Raw genomic sequence first — 13,675 nt, 5'->3', positions numbered from 1 at the left:
GAGGCTGCAGCAGGGTCTCCCCGCTTCCGCTGCAGCGAGCCCGCCGCGCAGACCCCGGCGGGGCTGGGGCTGGGGTGTAAACATGGAGCACGCGTGGACAACCCTGGCCCCCAGTGCATACCCTCCCGGGCACAGCTCCTTTGCAGGAGGATGCGCCGGCCCAGGGCCTCGACTTGACAAAGCGGGAGGGCGGAGCTACATTAGGGGGCGGAGCTTTCACACGGCACCCTCGGTTTCCTTCTTCTGGGGGCCCAGGCGACTGGGCTCTGGCCGCTACTCTGGGTTTATTTGTTTACAAGCGGATTACGTCAGCTCCTCCCTCTCTTCCCGGTCTCTGGATCCGCCCCCTGGGTTCATTTTCCCGCCCCCTCCGGCACCGAATCTGTTTGCCTCAGAATGGTACGATCTTCCGATTAGCTAGAGTTGGCCGTCACGCTTCTATGTCACTTCCTTTCCACAGTGCTATAAAATCTGCTGCACGGCGGCGGCACCTCTGCACCCCCCGGAGCTGGAAATGCAACTCTTGGGATCTTCGGAGGCTACAGAACTGGAGGCGGAGGCGGCCGGGGAGGTCCGAGCGATGTGACCAGGCCGCCATCGCTCGTCTTTTCCTCTCTCCTGCCGCCTCCTGTCTCGAAAATAACTTTTTTTTACTCTAAAAAAAAGAAAAAAAAGTAGCCGTGCGTCCCTCACCCCCACGCCTTCCTCTCAGCCGTCTGGTCTGTGAGGGAGCCCGGGGTGGCCGCTCCGTCGTCGGGGCCGAGCCCCGGCCGCCCCGGGCCGCCCCCGCCCGCCGCCCCCATGCATCCCTTCTGCACTCGGGCCGCCACCATGATAGGCGAGATCGCCGCCGCCGTGTCCTTCATCTCCAAGTTCCTCCGCACCAAGGGGCTCACGAGCGAACGGCAGCTGCAGACCTTCAGCCAGAGCCTGCAGGAGCTGCTGGCAGGTGAGCGGGCGCGGGCCGCCCCCGCCGTCGGGGCCGCGGAGCCTCGGCGGCGGCTGAGCCCCCGGCGGGTCCCGGGCGGGCGAGGGCGCGGGCGTGGGGCCGGGCCGGGCCGGGGGAGAAGGAGACCCGCACGCACCGCACAACAAAGAAACCGGGCCGGTCGAGGAGGCGGGAGCCGCGGCCCGAGGGCCGTCGGCGGGCTGGGGGGACAAAGGGGCGCGGGCCGGGGGGCGCGACGCCCCCGCCCCCCCCGCGCTCCAACCTTCGCGGGTCCGCGGCCGGGCCGGGGTGGGCAAGGTTGGAGCAGAGTCTCCGCCCGCCCGCCCCTGCCCATTTATCATCGGGTTTGATTTGTCCCCGGCACCGTCCCTCCCAGCCTGAGCGTGGTTTGGGGTTTGTTTTCTTTCCCTCGGGGGTAACCGTCCGGTGGCGCAGGTCCCCTCCAAAGCCTGAAGCTCCCATTGTGTGCGTTGGGGTGGGGTGGAGAAAGTAAATAGGTTCCCGCCGAGCCGTGGGCTCCCCCCGGCTGGCCGACGAGGCTGCGCGCCTGCTCCGCCCGGATGTGGCGGCTCAGCCCCTAGTCTTCGAGCCTGATCGTCCCGCACCGCCGAGTGCAGTTCCTAAAACCCTGCCCGCTCTTTCTCTGTTCTTGCGCACGGCGCAGCAGCGAATGCAAGCCTGGACGCTTCTAAAAGTTGGTAGTTTTCGTTTTCCCTCCTGGAAGGAGCCAGCAGGAGGAGGAAACGACGGCGGCGGAGCTAACCGTAGCGAGCTCAGCATTGTTTCTCTGTTCTTCTCTTCTGTAGAACATTATAAACATCACTGGTTTCCAGAAAAGCCGTGCAAGGGATCAGGTTACCGTTGTATTCGCATCAACCATAAAATGGATCCTCTCATTGGACAAGCAGCACAGCGGATTGGACTGAGCAGTCAGGAGCTGTTCAGGCTTCTCCCAAGTGAACTCACGCTCTGGGTGGACCCCTACGAAGTGTCCTACAGAATCGGAGAGGACGGCTCCATCTGTGTGCTGTACGAAGCCTCGCCCGCAGGAGGTGGCACTCAAAACAGCGCTAACGTCCAGATGGTGGACAGCAGGATCAGCTGTAAGGAGGAACTTCTCTTGGGCAGAACAAGCCCTTCCAAAAACTACAATATGATGACTGTATCGGGTTAGGATATAGTCTCTGGATGGATCCTCTTATAATGGATGGATAAATTTGATTTTTGCTTTGGGTGGGCTCCTCTGGGGGATGGATTATGGAATTTAAACCATTTCACAGCTGTGAAGATCTGGCACAAGATAGAGTGGTAAAAAATTTTTCTCTTAAGTGACAGTGCCATAGTTTGGACAGTACCTTTTGATGATTTAATAGCCTGTGAGTCAAAGGATATGATCTCTATTTGCTAGGGAGTGAAGTCCTAGGGTGGTTTCAGTTTCTCCCACACATCTAAATTTTTACATCAGTCCCTCTAATGAAAATACATATTTCAGAACACTTCTCTGCGGTCTTATCTTGTGGAGGGATTTGCACTATTACACTTGAAAATTGTTACCAATAACCTTTTTTGGCAGCTCAATAGGAAAGTTCGTTTTAAACATGGTAGTACTGGAAATTTACAACAAGACTTTTACCTAGCACTTAAATATGTATAAATGTACATAAAGACAAACTAGTAAGCATGACCTGGGGAAATGGTCAGACCTTGTATTGTGTTTTTGGCTTTGAAAGTAGCAAGTGACCAGAATCTGCCATGGCAACAGGCTTTAAAAGACCCCTCCGAAGACACTGTCTCAACTGTGGTGTTAGCACCAGCCAGCTCTGTACATTTGCTAGCTTGTAGTTTTTCTAAGACTGAGTAAACTTCCTATTTTTAGAAAGTGGAGGTCTGGTTTGTAACTTTCCTTGTACTTAATTGGGTAAAAGTCTTTTCCACAAACCACCATCTATTTTGTGAACTTTGTTAGTCATCTTTTATTTGGTAAATTATGAACTGGTGTAAATTTGTACAGTTCATGTATATTGATTGTGGCAAAGTTGTACAGATTTCTATATTTTGGATGAGAAATTTTTCTTCTCTCTATAATAAATTGTTTCTTATCTTGGCATTTTAATCAATCTCTTGTCATGACTATAGAGGTTCAGCTAAATATTTTTCTTAGCCTTAGATCCTATAAGCTTCGTGACTGTCACTTGCACACTGTTCATGCTGCAGAAAACATTGGATGAAGGATGAAGGTAGTGGGTAATTTGTTTTGTGTTTTAAACCTATTAAAGTAAAAACATGGACACATTCACAGGCTAAGGATCTCATGAAATGAAGAGACAAAGGTAACAGCTTCAAAAAAAAAAAGATACTTAATGGATTACACTTCATTGGTTTCCTGTTGAAGTGAAGATATAAATGTTCCATTCTGGTCCTCCTTTGAGAAACCAATTTTATCCCATGGGTTTGCCCTTGTTTAGAAAATACTGGGGCAGGTGACCCGTAGTCTTAGTCACTACAGAGATATTGGTTGCTTTTTGCATTTCATCACCTGCAAGATTTACATAAAAATCCCTTAAGCTGGAATTCAACAAAAGGTATGTTTATGAACTTTTATTCTCAAAAGTTGAAATGCTGACTTTTTCCTCTTCTCAGACTTATTTCAGATAAATCCTAAGAACCTAAGTGAATGTTGAGAATGCTTGTAATACAGATTAAGAATAACCCTACCGCATATAATAAAGACTTAGTGATTTTTTGGTTTTGCAGGATAACAAATGATACTTAAATGGAAAGTGAAGAATTTTGAGTTCTGCTGTACAGTTAAAAATTTAACCATATATAGTAGTGACGTTTTGGTATATAGTGTATGTAAACATTCATATTAGAAATACATTGCACAATTTAAATTACTAAAGTTCAACAGCTGAAATCAGTAATCCCAAAATAAATATGAATATTTTTCCTGCTGGTAGGATTACATGTTTCTAATTGTATGCACTACACTGAAGTACACCTGTGAGCATGCCAAGTATGTAGAATACACAGGTCCGTGTACACCAACAGGCCATTCTTGACAGTTTCAATTCTTACACCCACAACAACATGTGGACTGCTCTTGGTGATTGTTACGGTTTTACTTTTTTGAAAAGCCTCTCAGTTTTTTTATAATAAAAACAAGTGGTTGAGTAGTTTTTAAACAGATCCCGGCCTAGTGCTGACTACTGTTTACCCGCTCCACACCCTCAGGTAGCTCCTTTGAAACTCAGTGAAGCTTTGAATACTCTGCACTGGGCCCTGCGGCAGGAGTGAGGGTAACTTGTAGACACTTGAGGAACATTTGAGTATCTAAAACTTTCTTTTTTTCATACAGCCTTTTCTCAAATAGAGAATTGTTTTTGAAGATCTTGACATCAGACTACCTTTAAAATTTGGTGAAAAGGGAACTTACTATATTTCTTTAGACTTAAGGTGATTTACTAAGTTCCTCTTTAAAAGGCTTGTGAACATTACTGAGGCCTACCATCCAGCTGTTTCCTCTGCCTTTAACTTTGTATTCCCCAGACAGTTAAGCAGCCTATGACTACAGCACAGTAGCCGTTTGATATTTCTTGCTCACTGCTCCTGGGGAATGTTCTGCCTAGTTATTTCGACAGAAATATTTGAGTGTCTGCCTCATATGCACATACAGGTGTGTGCCAGGCATTCATGTGTAGTCATTTATGCCAGTTGTGTGTTTTTAAATATGATATACTTCAAAAAGGCTTTATAGTGCCTGAGTTAAAATAGTTCATTAGAAATCCTTTCAGAAAGGACTGCTTTCAAAATGATGAGTTGTTATGGGCACCAGAAATTTAGTCATGATTGGCAAATAACTTTGAGGAGTGTTAATTTCTCAGTTTTAACAGTTTTAAAATATTATTTCCTCAGAGTGCTGCCTTCCTCTGTTGGGCTGAAGCAAGGCTTGATGTGGATTGCGTGGTAAACACGGTAGTTCACGGGCACTGTGCTGTTGCCTCTCATTTGGAATGGGAACGGTGTATCCTTTATTGGAAAGACCACCCCTTCCACAAAATGGTTTTGTTACACTTGGCACAGTAGTTTCCTTACACTGCCATAGCTCTCATATTGCCAGTGGTTGGTTTTGTTTTGTGTAGGTGTTACACATTTATGGAATTGACCTGCAAATTAAAGGGAAGAAATCAGTATTTCTGAGGCCTAGTATTTAATGACTAATAGTTTCCACATATCTTAATCTTAGGAACAAATAACTCCACTACCACTTTTTCCCTTGGTGATTTTTAATGCCTCAGAGTTGCTCTCCTCTTTACAAAATAGAATATTTTGCGTATTTATGTTTAAAGATACTTCCTCTTACCCCACTTCCCTTCTATTTCAGATGATGGGTTAAACTGATCTTAATAAGCTATATGGAGAGAATTTGTTGATAGTTTCATCTGTGCACAGGAGACTTCAAAAATATATCTCAAAAGCTCGGCATGGTGGTACATGCCTGTAATACCAACCCTTTTTTTTTTTTTTTGGTACTGGGGATCGAACTCAGGACCTTGAGTTTTCGAGGCAGGCGCCGGAACCACTGAGCTAAATCCCCAGTCCTGTAATACCAGCTCTTTGGAGGCTGAGGCAGGAGGATCACCACTTTGAGGCCACCCTTGACTACAGTGAGACCACATCTCAAAACAACAACAAAAACCCCACGAAATATACTTCAAATCAGCTAAAACTGAAGATATACAGAATCCACATAGTTTAGACTTAGTCTTTACAGTTGAACTTTTATATGACCACAATTGAAATACAGCTGTTTTCATGTTTTCAGTATAATCTAACAGTATTACTCTTTTATAGTAAAATAGTTTATACTAGTAATTAGACTGAGCTGCATAACAGGTCTTCAATCATTTACTTTAATAAATGGGACAAAACCGGAAAAACCTGTGTACATTAAAATTCCTGGTTATATTTATAGATCTTTATATTTTCTTTGAGTAACAAGGTGAAGAACATTGTTCAGATGTTAAGTTTTGTGTCTTTAGATGCTCCTAGATGAATAAGCTCAGATGTATTAATAAGAATGGTGTCATCTCCTCAACAGACCATGTGTAGTAATAAGTCAGCTTTTATTTTTGCTTTATATTTTAAGTTGATTTATCCATTTCTTTTTTGCATAGCTCAGTGTGTCAAACATAGGAATAAAGAGTGATAAGGTTTCCAATCAGAGCATTCTAAAATTTTAAAAAATACTTCCTATTATGATTGAATAACCTTAAGGATCATTGTGGAGTTCATCTTCTGACTTGCATATGCACCGTTTTGTGACATGTATCATTCTAGTATTGGAAAGGCCCTGTTCACCGGGGAACTCTGCGTGCTCATAGGGAGCACTGATGGTGAAGGCTGTACTGAGTGTGGGGTTGGACAGAAACTGAAAGGGTGGGGAGATGAAGAGGGGAAAGAACTGAGAACAAGGGTTTTGAAGGCTGGCTGGCAGTCCATCTGCTGCGATCGTAGGTGTGTACCAAGGCTGGTTCGTGCAGCACCGTGTTTTGGCAGAGTTTGGGAACGCTCTACTCAGGGTTCTGCCGTTCATCTGTCCAAGGCAGACTGCACTCTGTTTATGTAAATGTGCAGGTCAAAGTCGCAGTACAGGTTTGTGGGCTACCTGAAAACTGGCCTTGGAGGTGTGGAGGAGAAACATGAATAAAGCATATTCTTACAAGTATTTAAGAAAACCAGACAGTGCATATATTCCTTTGTCTCCCAGTATTTTTAAGCTGTCCGATATAATTCACTTGAGGAACATAAACTCATAAACTCTCACCTTGTACCCTTAAGTTGGGGAGGTGGTTTGTGACCCTATTCTTGGTGGCAGAAGGATGATTAAGGATAGACCAGACCCCTAATACCACAATGGGAACCACCAGGCAGGAGGAACTGTTGAGTTGATTGGATTCCTGTATTTGGTAAATACTACATCAGGCATTGCTTAGTTGAAATTGTGAACATTGTATAGAAGACATTTACCCATGGGTACATTTAATTTTAATGATGCTCTTGTTAGCCATCTCCAAAGTTAGGATATTCTTTTAAAATATTTTTGCATGTGTGTATGTAAAAAGCACATAGTATGCTTTCTATAAACAGGTATTCATATGTTGGCAATATGCTAAACACTTTATTGATAGGCGTTTATGATCAAAATGTTTAGAGACTATTTCTGTAGATAATCACTCAAGTAGATGATTATTTGCTCTCCTAAGAATAAGTTACAATTATGTTTTTCTTTTAAGGGATAAATTTCAAAATGAGAAGCTATATAGAAATATAAAGAGGGCTGCCTTTATATAATTTTAGCTTTTCTGCACAAGTCCTTAATCTTTTACAGTCAACAGATATCTAAAATTAAGTGTTATTACAAATTCAAAGTCTATGTTGCTATAGAATCAGCTATGTTGCTATGTTGAAATTTACCTTTTTTTAAGAAGTTACAGTATTGTAAAATGTTGAGTTTTTGTAGCATTACTGTACCCTGAGAGGACTGAATTATTAAATTGGAGATTCCTGATTATTTTTGGTAGTGACAGTGTAGCCAGAAGTCCTGTATCTTTTCCCTCTTGTTCTGAGCCATTCTTGTATTTTCAGAAGGAAAGATGATTAACAAATTGTACTTTATTTGAGGAGATTCCATAAATGGGCATAATTCTAAATTAATTAGACTTGACAGTTGTACCATAAGCAGGACTGAATGTATTTTCTAGTTTTCCTGATTTATGGCAGTTTTGTTCCCGGAAGTCAATAGACTACATGGAGTTGTATTTCCTGTAAATTATACTTGAGAGCTTTTGGTTATCAATATATATTCTAGTTTGACCTTCCAACAACCGAATGAGGTAGACAGGTCAGTGTTTTTAATCTTCATTTTTTAGACGGAAAGCTAAGCTTCATTTGCTGCAAAGGCAAACAGCTTGTAGAAAGTAGAGAGCTACGGTACAGTTTGGAGCTCAGTCCTTCCAACCCCAGAACCCAAGCTCTTTGTTTTCATGGCACTGGGGAATGAACTTAGGGCCTTTGCACTAAGCTACATCCCCGGCCCTTTTTTATTTTTTTTGTTTTGAGACAGGTCTTGGTAGGTTGCTAAATTGCCCAGGCTCCTGCTTCAGCCTCCCAGAGTGCTGGGATTATCAGAATGCACAACCATGCCTGATTAGACCTGGAGCTCCTAGTATATTGGGGTGTATGGTTTAATTGCTTTAAGGCATCTCATATGGTTGCACATTGAAGAAACATGTGTTTTTCTTTTCTTTCTTTTCTTTTTTAAACTTGTCTTTGCTAGTTGACTATCTTTGGTCATTTCCAGCCTTGAAACTCACTTTCCATCCCCAGAGGGCATTAACTATTTACAAGGAGGCTTCTTTGAGAAACAGGATTTAGTGGAAAGAACACTAGTCTTTGACACAGATAAATGAGTTAGAATCCTGCTTTGTGGCTGTTTTGTTTTTCTGAGGCAGTCTCACTATGTAGTTCAGACTGGCCTTGAACTCACTAAGTAGGCTAGGCTGGCTTTGAAGTCAACAGTGATCCTCCTGCCTTAGCCTCCCAAGTGCTTCGATTGCGGGTGTGCCACCACCATGCTGGGGTCAACTTGAGACTTTGTAGCAGTTACTTATCCTCTCTGAGCCCATCACTCTCCATAGAAAAATAGGCCTAGTAAGTTTGTTATCAAGATCAAATAAACATGAAAATGTAGCAGTGAGTGGTTGGATGGGGGATTTAAATACTCTTATCATGGAGGCCAGTTAAATATAACATTACTTTGTCTTTTGGAAAATGTAATCATAGTGTGATTATGTTTGGAGTTCCTTAAAAGTGTACTTGAGCCAATAGGTACAAGAAATACACTTAGGATTTTGAAATACTGTGGGACACAAAATGAATCAACTCCTTCCATTTGAAGGGTGGAAATACGGATAACCCAATCCTTGCACAGTTATTTTACAAACTTTTCTGAGCCAGATCTTTAACATTGTGATTTTCAAAGCTTTTTTCTCAGAAAAAGGAAGCATTCCTGCGGATCCGTTGTCCATACTGAAGATACCTTAAGTTGAGAGATGGAGCAGTGCTACCAAAGGATACTGCGGTATAACCGTGTATAGCGCGTGCTCGCATCCATCGTGTTGTTTAGTCTCCGTAGTGACTTTGTTCTGTGAAGTAAGTTGACCTTTCCCGGGTTTCCCAGTTCTTCAAGCCATTTGAATTTGGCCATGCTTGTCTGAGAGACTTCCAAACAGAGCTCCGTGGGTCTCACTCTGTTAATCTAGAGTGTCGTGGGTACTTCCTTGACTGCAGAGAAAGGCAGCCTTTTTCTAAGATACCACTTTGGATTTGAGTTTCTCCTTGAAATGTAACCTGATGCAACATTTGTTTGAATGCAGTAGATTTCCCCAGTCAATCCTAAATGAGTCAGAGACCACAGATTCTTTGGTTTAAACTCAAGTCCCCTTTTCTGTGTGAAGATATCCTCACTGAATACGTGCTGCTGGCTTGCACAGCATTACTACACCTCTCCATGAAGTCCATGCTCAGCCTGCGTGGCTTCATGTGAATTTATTTTGCAATAGTATGGGAAAAAGCCCCATTCTGTTTTTTTGGTACTTGGAACCTTGCACTTGCAAGGCAGGCGGTGGAACCACTGAGCTAAATCCCCGGCCCTAGAGCCCCATTCTTAAAAGAATCACAAGGGACTTCAAATCAAAATTCCCTTTGGCCCTTTCAGAAGTTTTACTTCTTGAAGCCTCAGGGCAGTTTAGGGCCTGCTTCAAGTTGTGTGTAGCTTTGTACATCATTGTGTTTATGATTTGATATGAGAGAGTTTGGAACTAATTAGAACAAAGTTATGTGACCAGCATGACCAGAATGATTATCCCTTGTGACACTAGTTAAGCGTTATAGAGTTAGGAATGAGGACTGAAGCCAGGACCTGTGCACTGAGGTACACCTCACCCTCTTTTATCTTCCTTAGCATCTTCCTAAGGCACAGAGCTGCCCAGGCAGGGCTCAGGCTTGGCCTCCTCTTGGTTCAGCCTCCCAGAGTGCTGACACTGCAGGTGTGCACCACCTTACCTGGGCAGGAATGTGCTCTTATGTAATGTTGAGACATTACATACAAGCATGATCCCCTGACTCCCAAGTTCTTGCTCTTTCCCCACCACCCTTCACGAGCTCTTTAAGGCTCCGGCAATCCTTTTTGGTGTTTAAAATATGACCTGTGTTTTTGCACTGTGTCTATCACCTGGTTCATTCAGTCACTGAACAAATACTGAGTCCCTCTGCGCCAAGCATTGTGCTAAGCACTGGGCATGCTTTAAAAATAAGCCACAGCCTTTGCTCTCAAGAAAGCTTAGAGCCGAGACCAAGCAAACGGCAAAGCTAGACCTGACCTTAGATGTGCTGAGGGACAGAGAGAGGCAGAGTGGTGCACAGGACTGTACCTACTGTGGCCCTGGAAGGAGGGACCCTGGAACTGAGGCCTGAGGGACAGAAGTGGTTTAAAAGGAGTAGGTGGGTAAGAGGAGCAGATGTGCCAAACCATGCTGAAGGGGGGTGCCAAGTGGGAAAGACTGAAGGACAATTGGTGTGACTGGGCAGAGACCAAACTGCAGCAGGGAGGCCAACTGTGAGGTAGGTAGACCGTCTGAACCATTCGGTGGATCAATCTGTCAACCCAGTTGAGACTCTTCAGAGGGAATGAGACGCTGTTAATAATTAAACACAGACCATAAGCGCTGGCTGAGACCTTGTTACTGCACGTTTATGGGTGTTGTTAACAGTGCTGTCTCTTTAAAGGACTTGGCAACCAGGCAAGTGTCTACTTCCTGGAGAACATGTCAGGGAGTTAGAACACCTTATCCTGTCCAAAATGGGTCCAAATAGAACTAAAAGGGTGTGCTTCAGCCGGGCTGACTTTATTGGGTATAGATATTATTATTTTGTTTGTTTGAGACAGGATCTCACCTTGTAGCCCAGGCTGGCCTTGAACTCAAGTGATCCTCCTGCCTCGGCCTCCCAAGGGCTGAGATTACAGGCGTGCACCACCAGCCCAACTTCTTTCGGTATAGATATTAATGACTATTTCATGGGTTTTTTTGAAAACTATTAATATATACTTTTATTGGAAACAAATATATACTTAGGCAGTGTTTTCTAGACCCTAAGCACAAACCCTCAAAGCAATAGGATTTTTAATTTTTTCCCCTTCCTCACCCTTCAACCCTTCTTCCCTTCCTTATTTACAAAAGCTTGTTTCCATAGTTTTTCCTTCTACTCTCTTTTTTTCTTGTTCCTTCTCCCCTCTAATCTTGTTCCCCCCCCCCCATCTGAACACTTTCTTCCCATTTCCCAGTATCTTTTAAGCATTTTGGTCCTTATTTACACTTTCAGTTTCTCACATCAGAGAAACAATGTGATATTTAAATGTAGGTCTGATTATTTTACTTAAGAGATCTCAAGGTCCATCCATTTAGCTAGAAATATCTCCAGCTCATCCTTCTTTGTGGCAGAGTATATATATATATATGGCATTGTATAAAAAGCCCAGATCTTCTTTATCCACTCATCAGTTGTTGGGCAACTGGGCTGTTTCCAAGCTTTAGCTATTATACACTGTGCCGCTATAAACATGGGTGCACATATATCGCTGTGGTATAATGCTTTTAATTCTTATTTCGTGTTTTAAAGGTTTGGCATGAAAAGGTAGGTTTTACTTTGGACAACTAGATGGATTAAAGTTGTTTTAGGGTCATTTTCGTGGTGTATGAGACAGTACAGTTCAAATATCTTGAATATTTTCTTTTTTTTAAATTAACTTTATTGATGCATTTTAGGTATATAATATAATGACATTCATCATTGGAAATTTGCACCTTTACATAGTCTCTCTTGGTTCTTATTATTTCCCCATTCCCCTGACCTCCCTTCAAGCCCTCCATCCCTCCCTATTTACAAAGACTTTGTTTCCATGTTTTTCCTTTTCTCATATTTTTTCTATTCCCTTCTTTCCTTTCACTTACCCCTCCCACTTCCCCCCTCCCCTTTGCCCCTTTTCTTCCTATTTCACATTATCTATTGTACCTTTTAGACCATTAATTACTCTTTCAGTTTCTCACACTAGAGAAACTATTCGGTATTTACACGTGTGTCCTGTTTATTTCACTTAAGAGTATTGCCTCAATGTGCATCCATTTAGCTATAAATGTCTCTAATTTCTCGTTTTTTGGGGGGAGGGTACCAGGGATTGAACTCTGGACCCTGTGCTTGCTAGGCAGGCGCCGAAACCACTGAGCTAAATCCCCAGCCCTAATTTCTCATTTTTTATGGCTGAGTAGTACTCCATTTTATAAAAAACCACATTTTCTTTATTCAGTCTCCAGTTGACAGTGCTGGAAAAATTGGGTTTCAACTTGCCAAAGATTAAAACTAGACCTATATCTCTCACCATGCACTAAACTGAAATTGAAATGGATTTTCTTTTTGTTACAGCACTTACCGTTTTTGCAGAGATTTTTTTTTTTATTTAAGGAGAATTTTAAAATTCTGAGTTTATTTTAAGTTTAAATTTTGAGTGTTCAGCATACCCTGGCCATAACTTTCAAGGATGGAGCAACTTAATTTGTTTTTCTTTAAATTGTTGTAAACATCTTCTATGGGGTTAAATCCTGTTGTAAATCTTCTGTTCCATGGAGCTCATGGAATTTTATATACCCATGTAATCCACACCCTGACCAAGAAATTGAATATTTCTACCACTCCAGAAAATTCTCTTTTGAGGCACTTAGAATTTGATTAAGAAATATGATGGTGGAGCCAGGCCTCAAATTAGAAATGAGTTGTTTTTCCTCTCCTTTTTTAAACTTTAGTTTTGCTTCCTTAAACACACAGCAGTGGTTACTTTGAGCATGAAACAAATTGTCACCAGAAGAAACCATTGCCTTTCAACTACTTATGATTTAGTGGTTACTAATATAGTACATCCCTACCCAATTTGCTATGGCTTTTTAGTCCTTTACTGTGAATAGCAAAATCTGAGTCATAGCCCCAGAGCTGACTCACACGTGTACTAAGGATTGCCTGTTTGTTAGTAGGCCTGAAGTTGAGAGTCTTGGTCAACCCTAAAAGATTGTGATAGTGCCAAATTTGCGTAATACTCTCTCTTCGTTAGCCTGATTATATCACTCTGCAGTAGACTGTGCAGGTAAGAGGAGAAGAGTGTTAAGCCTGTCTATAATAAAGCTGAGTTCTTAGCCTTTATCACTTCTCAAAATTCTCAACACCACTGCCAAAGAGCAGTTAGAATATTGATCCCCGTTACAGTGCTGTTGATTGTGAAATGGACTCAAGCCAAAAGCTGTGTGTCCCTGTCTTTTAAGATTCTGGAATCAGAGACAGAAAGCCTTGTCTTACAAAGACTGTTGATAACAAGGAAGAGCGAGAATTCCCCAGCACCTGACAAAGAGGTCTTTCCCTGTTTCTCTGTAGGTTTAATGTTCCAACTGAACTTGCTCTGGAACCAGGTCTTACATTAACTTATTTTTTCCTGAAAAGGACAGAGTTCTGCTCAGTGAAGCTTCTGCTGCCAAAGCAATGGTGGATTGTGATGGGCAGTGGTGAGTGTTTTACAGACATTTCTGAGTGCAATAACCCTGAATATTTCAACACCTGTTGGAC

General features: G+C 42.8%; 1 protein-coding gene across 1 annotated transcript; it reads left to right on the top strand.

The window, feature by feature from the left end:
- Positions 1-453: 453 nt before the first annotated feature.
- Positions 454-3,062, top strand: Btg1 (BTG anti-proliferation factor 1). The gene is made up of 2 exons (XM_004844978.4): positions 454-949; positions 1,756-3,062. The coding sequence occupies exons 1-2, from the start codon at positions 802-804 to the stop codon at positions 2,121-2,123; spliced, it is 516 nt and encodes a 171-aa protein (XP_004845035.1). The 5' UTR covers positions 454-801; the 3' UTR covers positions 2,124-3,062.
- Positions 3,063-13,675: the final 10,613 nt, after the last annotated feature.

Source organism: Heterocephalus glaber, unplaced genomic scaffold (genome assembly GCF_053883595.1).
Source record: "Heterocephalus glaber isolate CG9 unplaced genomic scaffold, H.glaber_assembly_v1.0 deba00001572, whole genome shotgun sequence".
In the NCBI taxonomy this organism is placed as follows: Eukaryota; Metazoa; Chordata; class Mammalia; order Rodentia; family Bathyergidae; genus Heterocephalus; species Heterocephalus glaber.
The sequence above is the reverse complement of the archived record's forward strand: the minus strand, read 5'-3'. Positions and strand labels throughout refer to the sequence as shown.

Excerpts from the sequence above, each read along its gene's own strand:
- Btg1 (XM_004844978.4), top strand. The coding sequence starts at position 802 with ATGCATCCCTTCTGCACTCGGGCCGCCACCATGATAGGCGAGATCGCC. Across the intron at positions 950-1,755 it reads CCTGCAGGAGCTGCTGGCAG|AACATTATAAACATCACTGG; the intron begins GTGAGCGGGCGC and ends TCTCTTCTGTAG.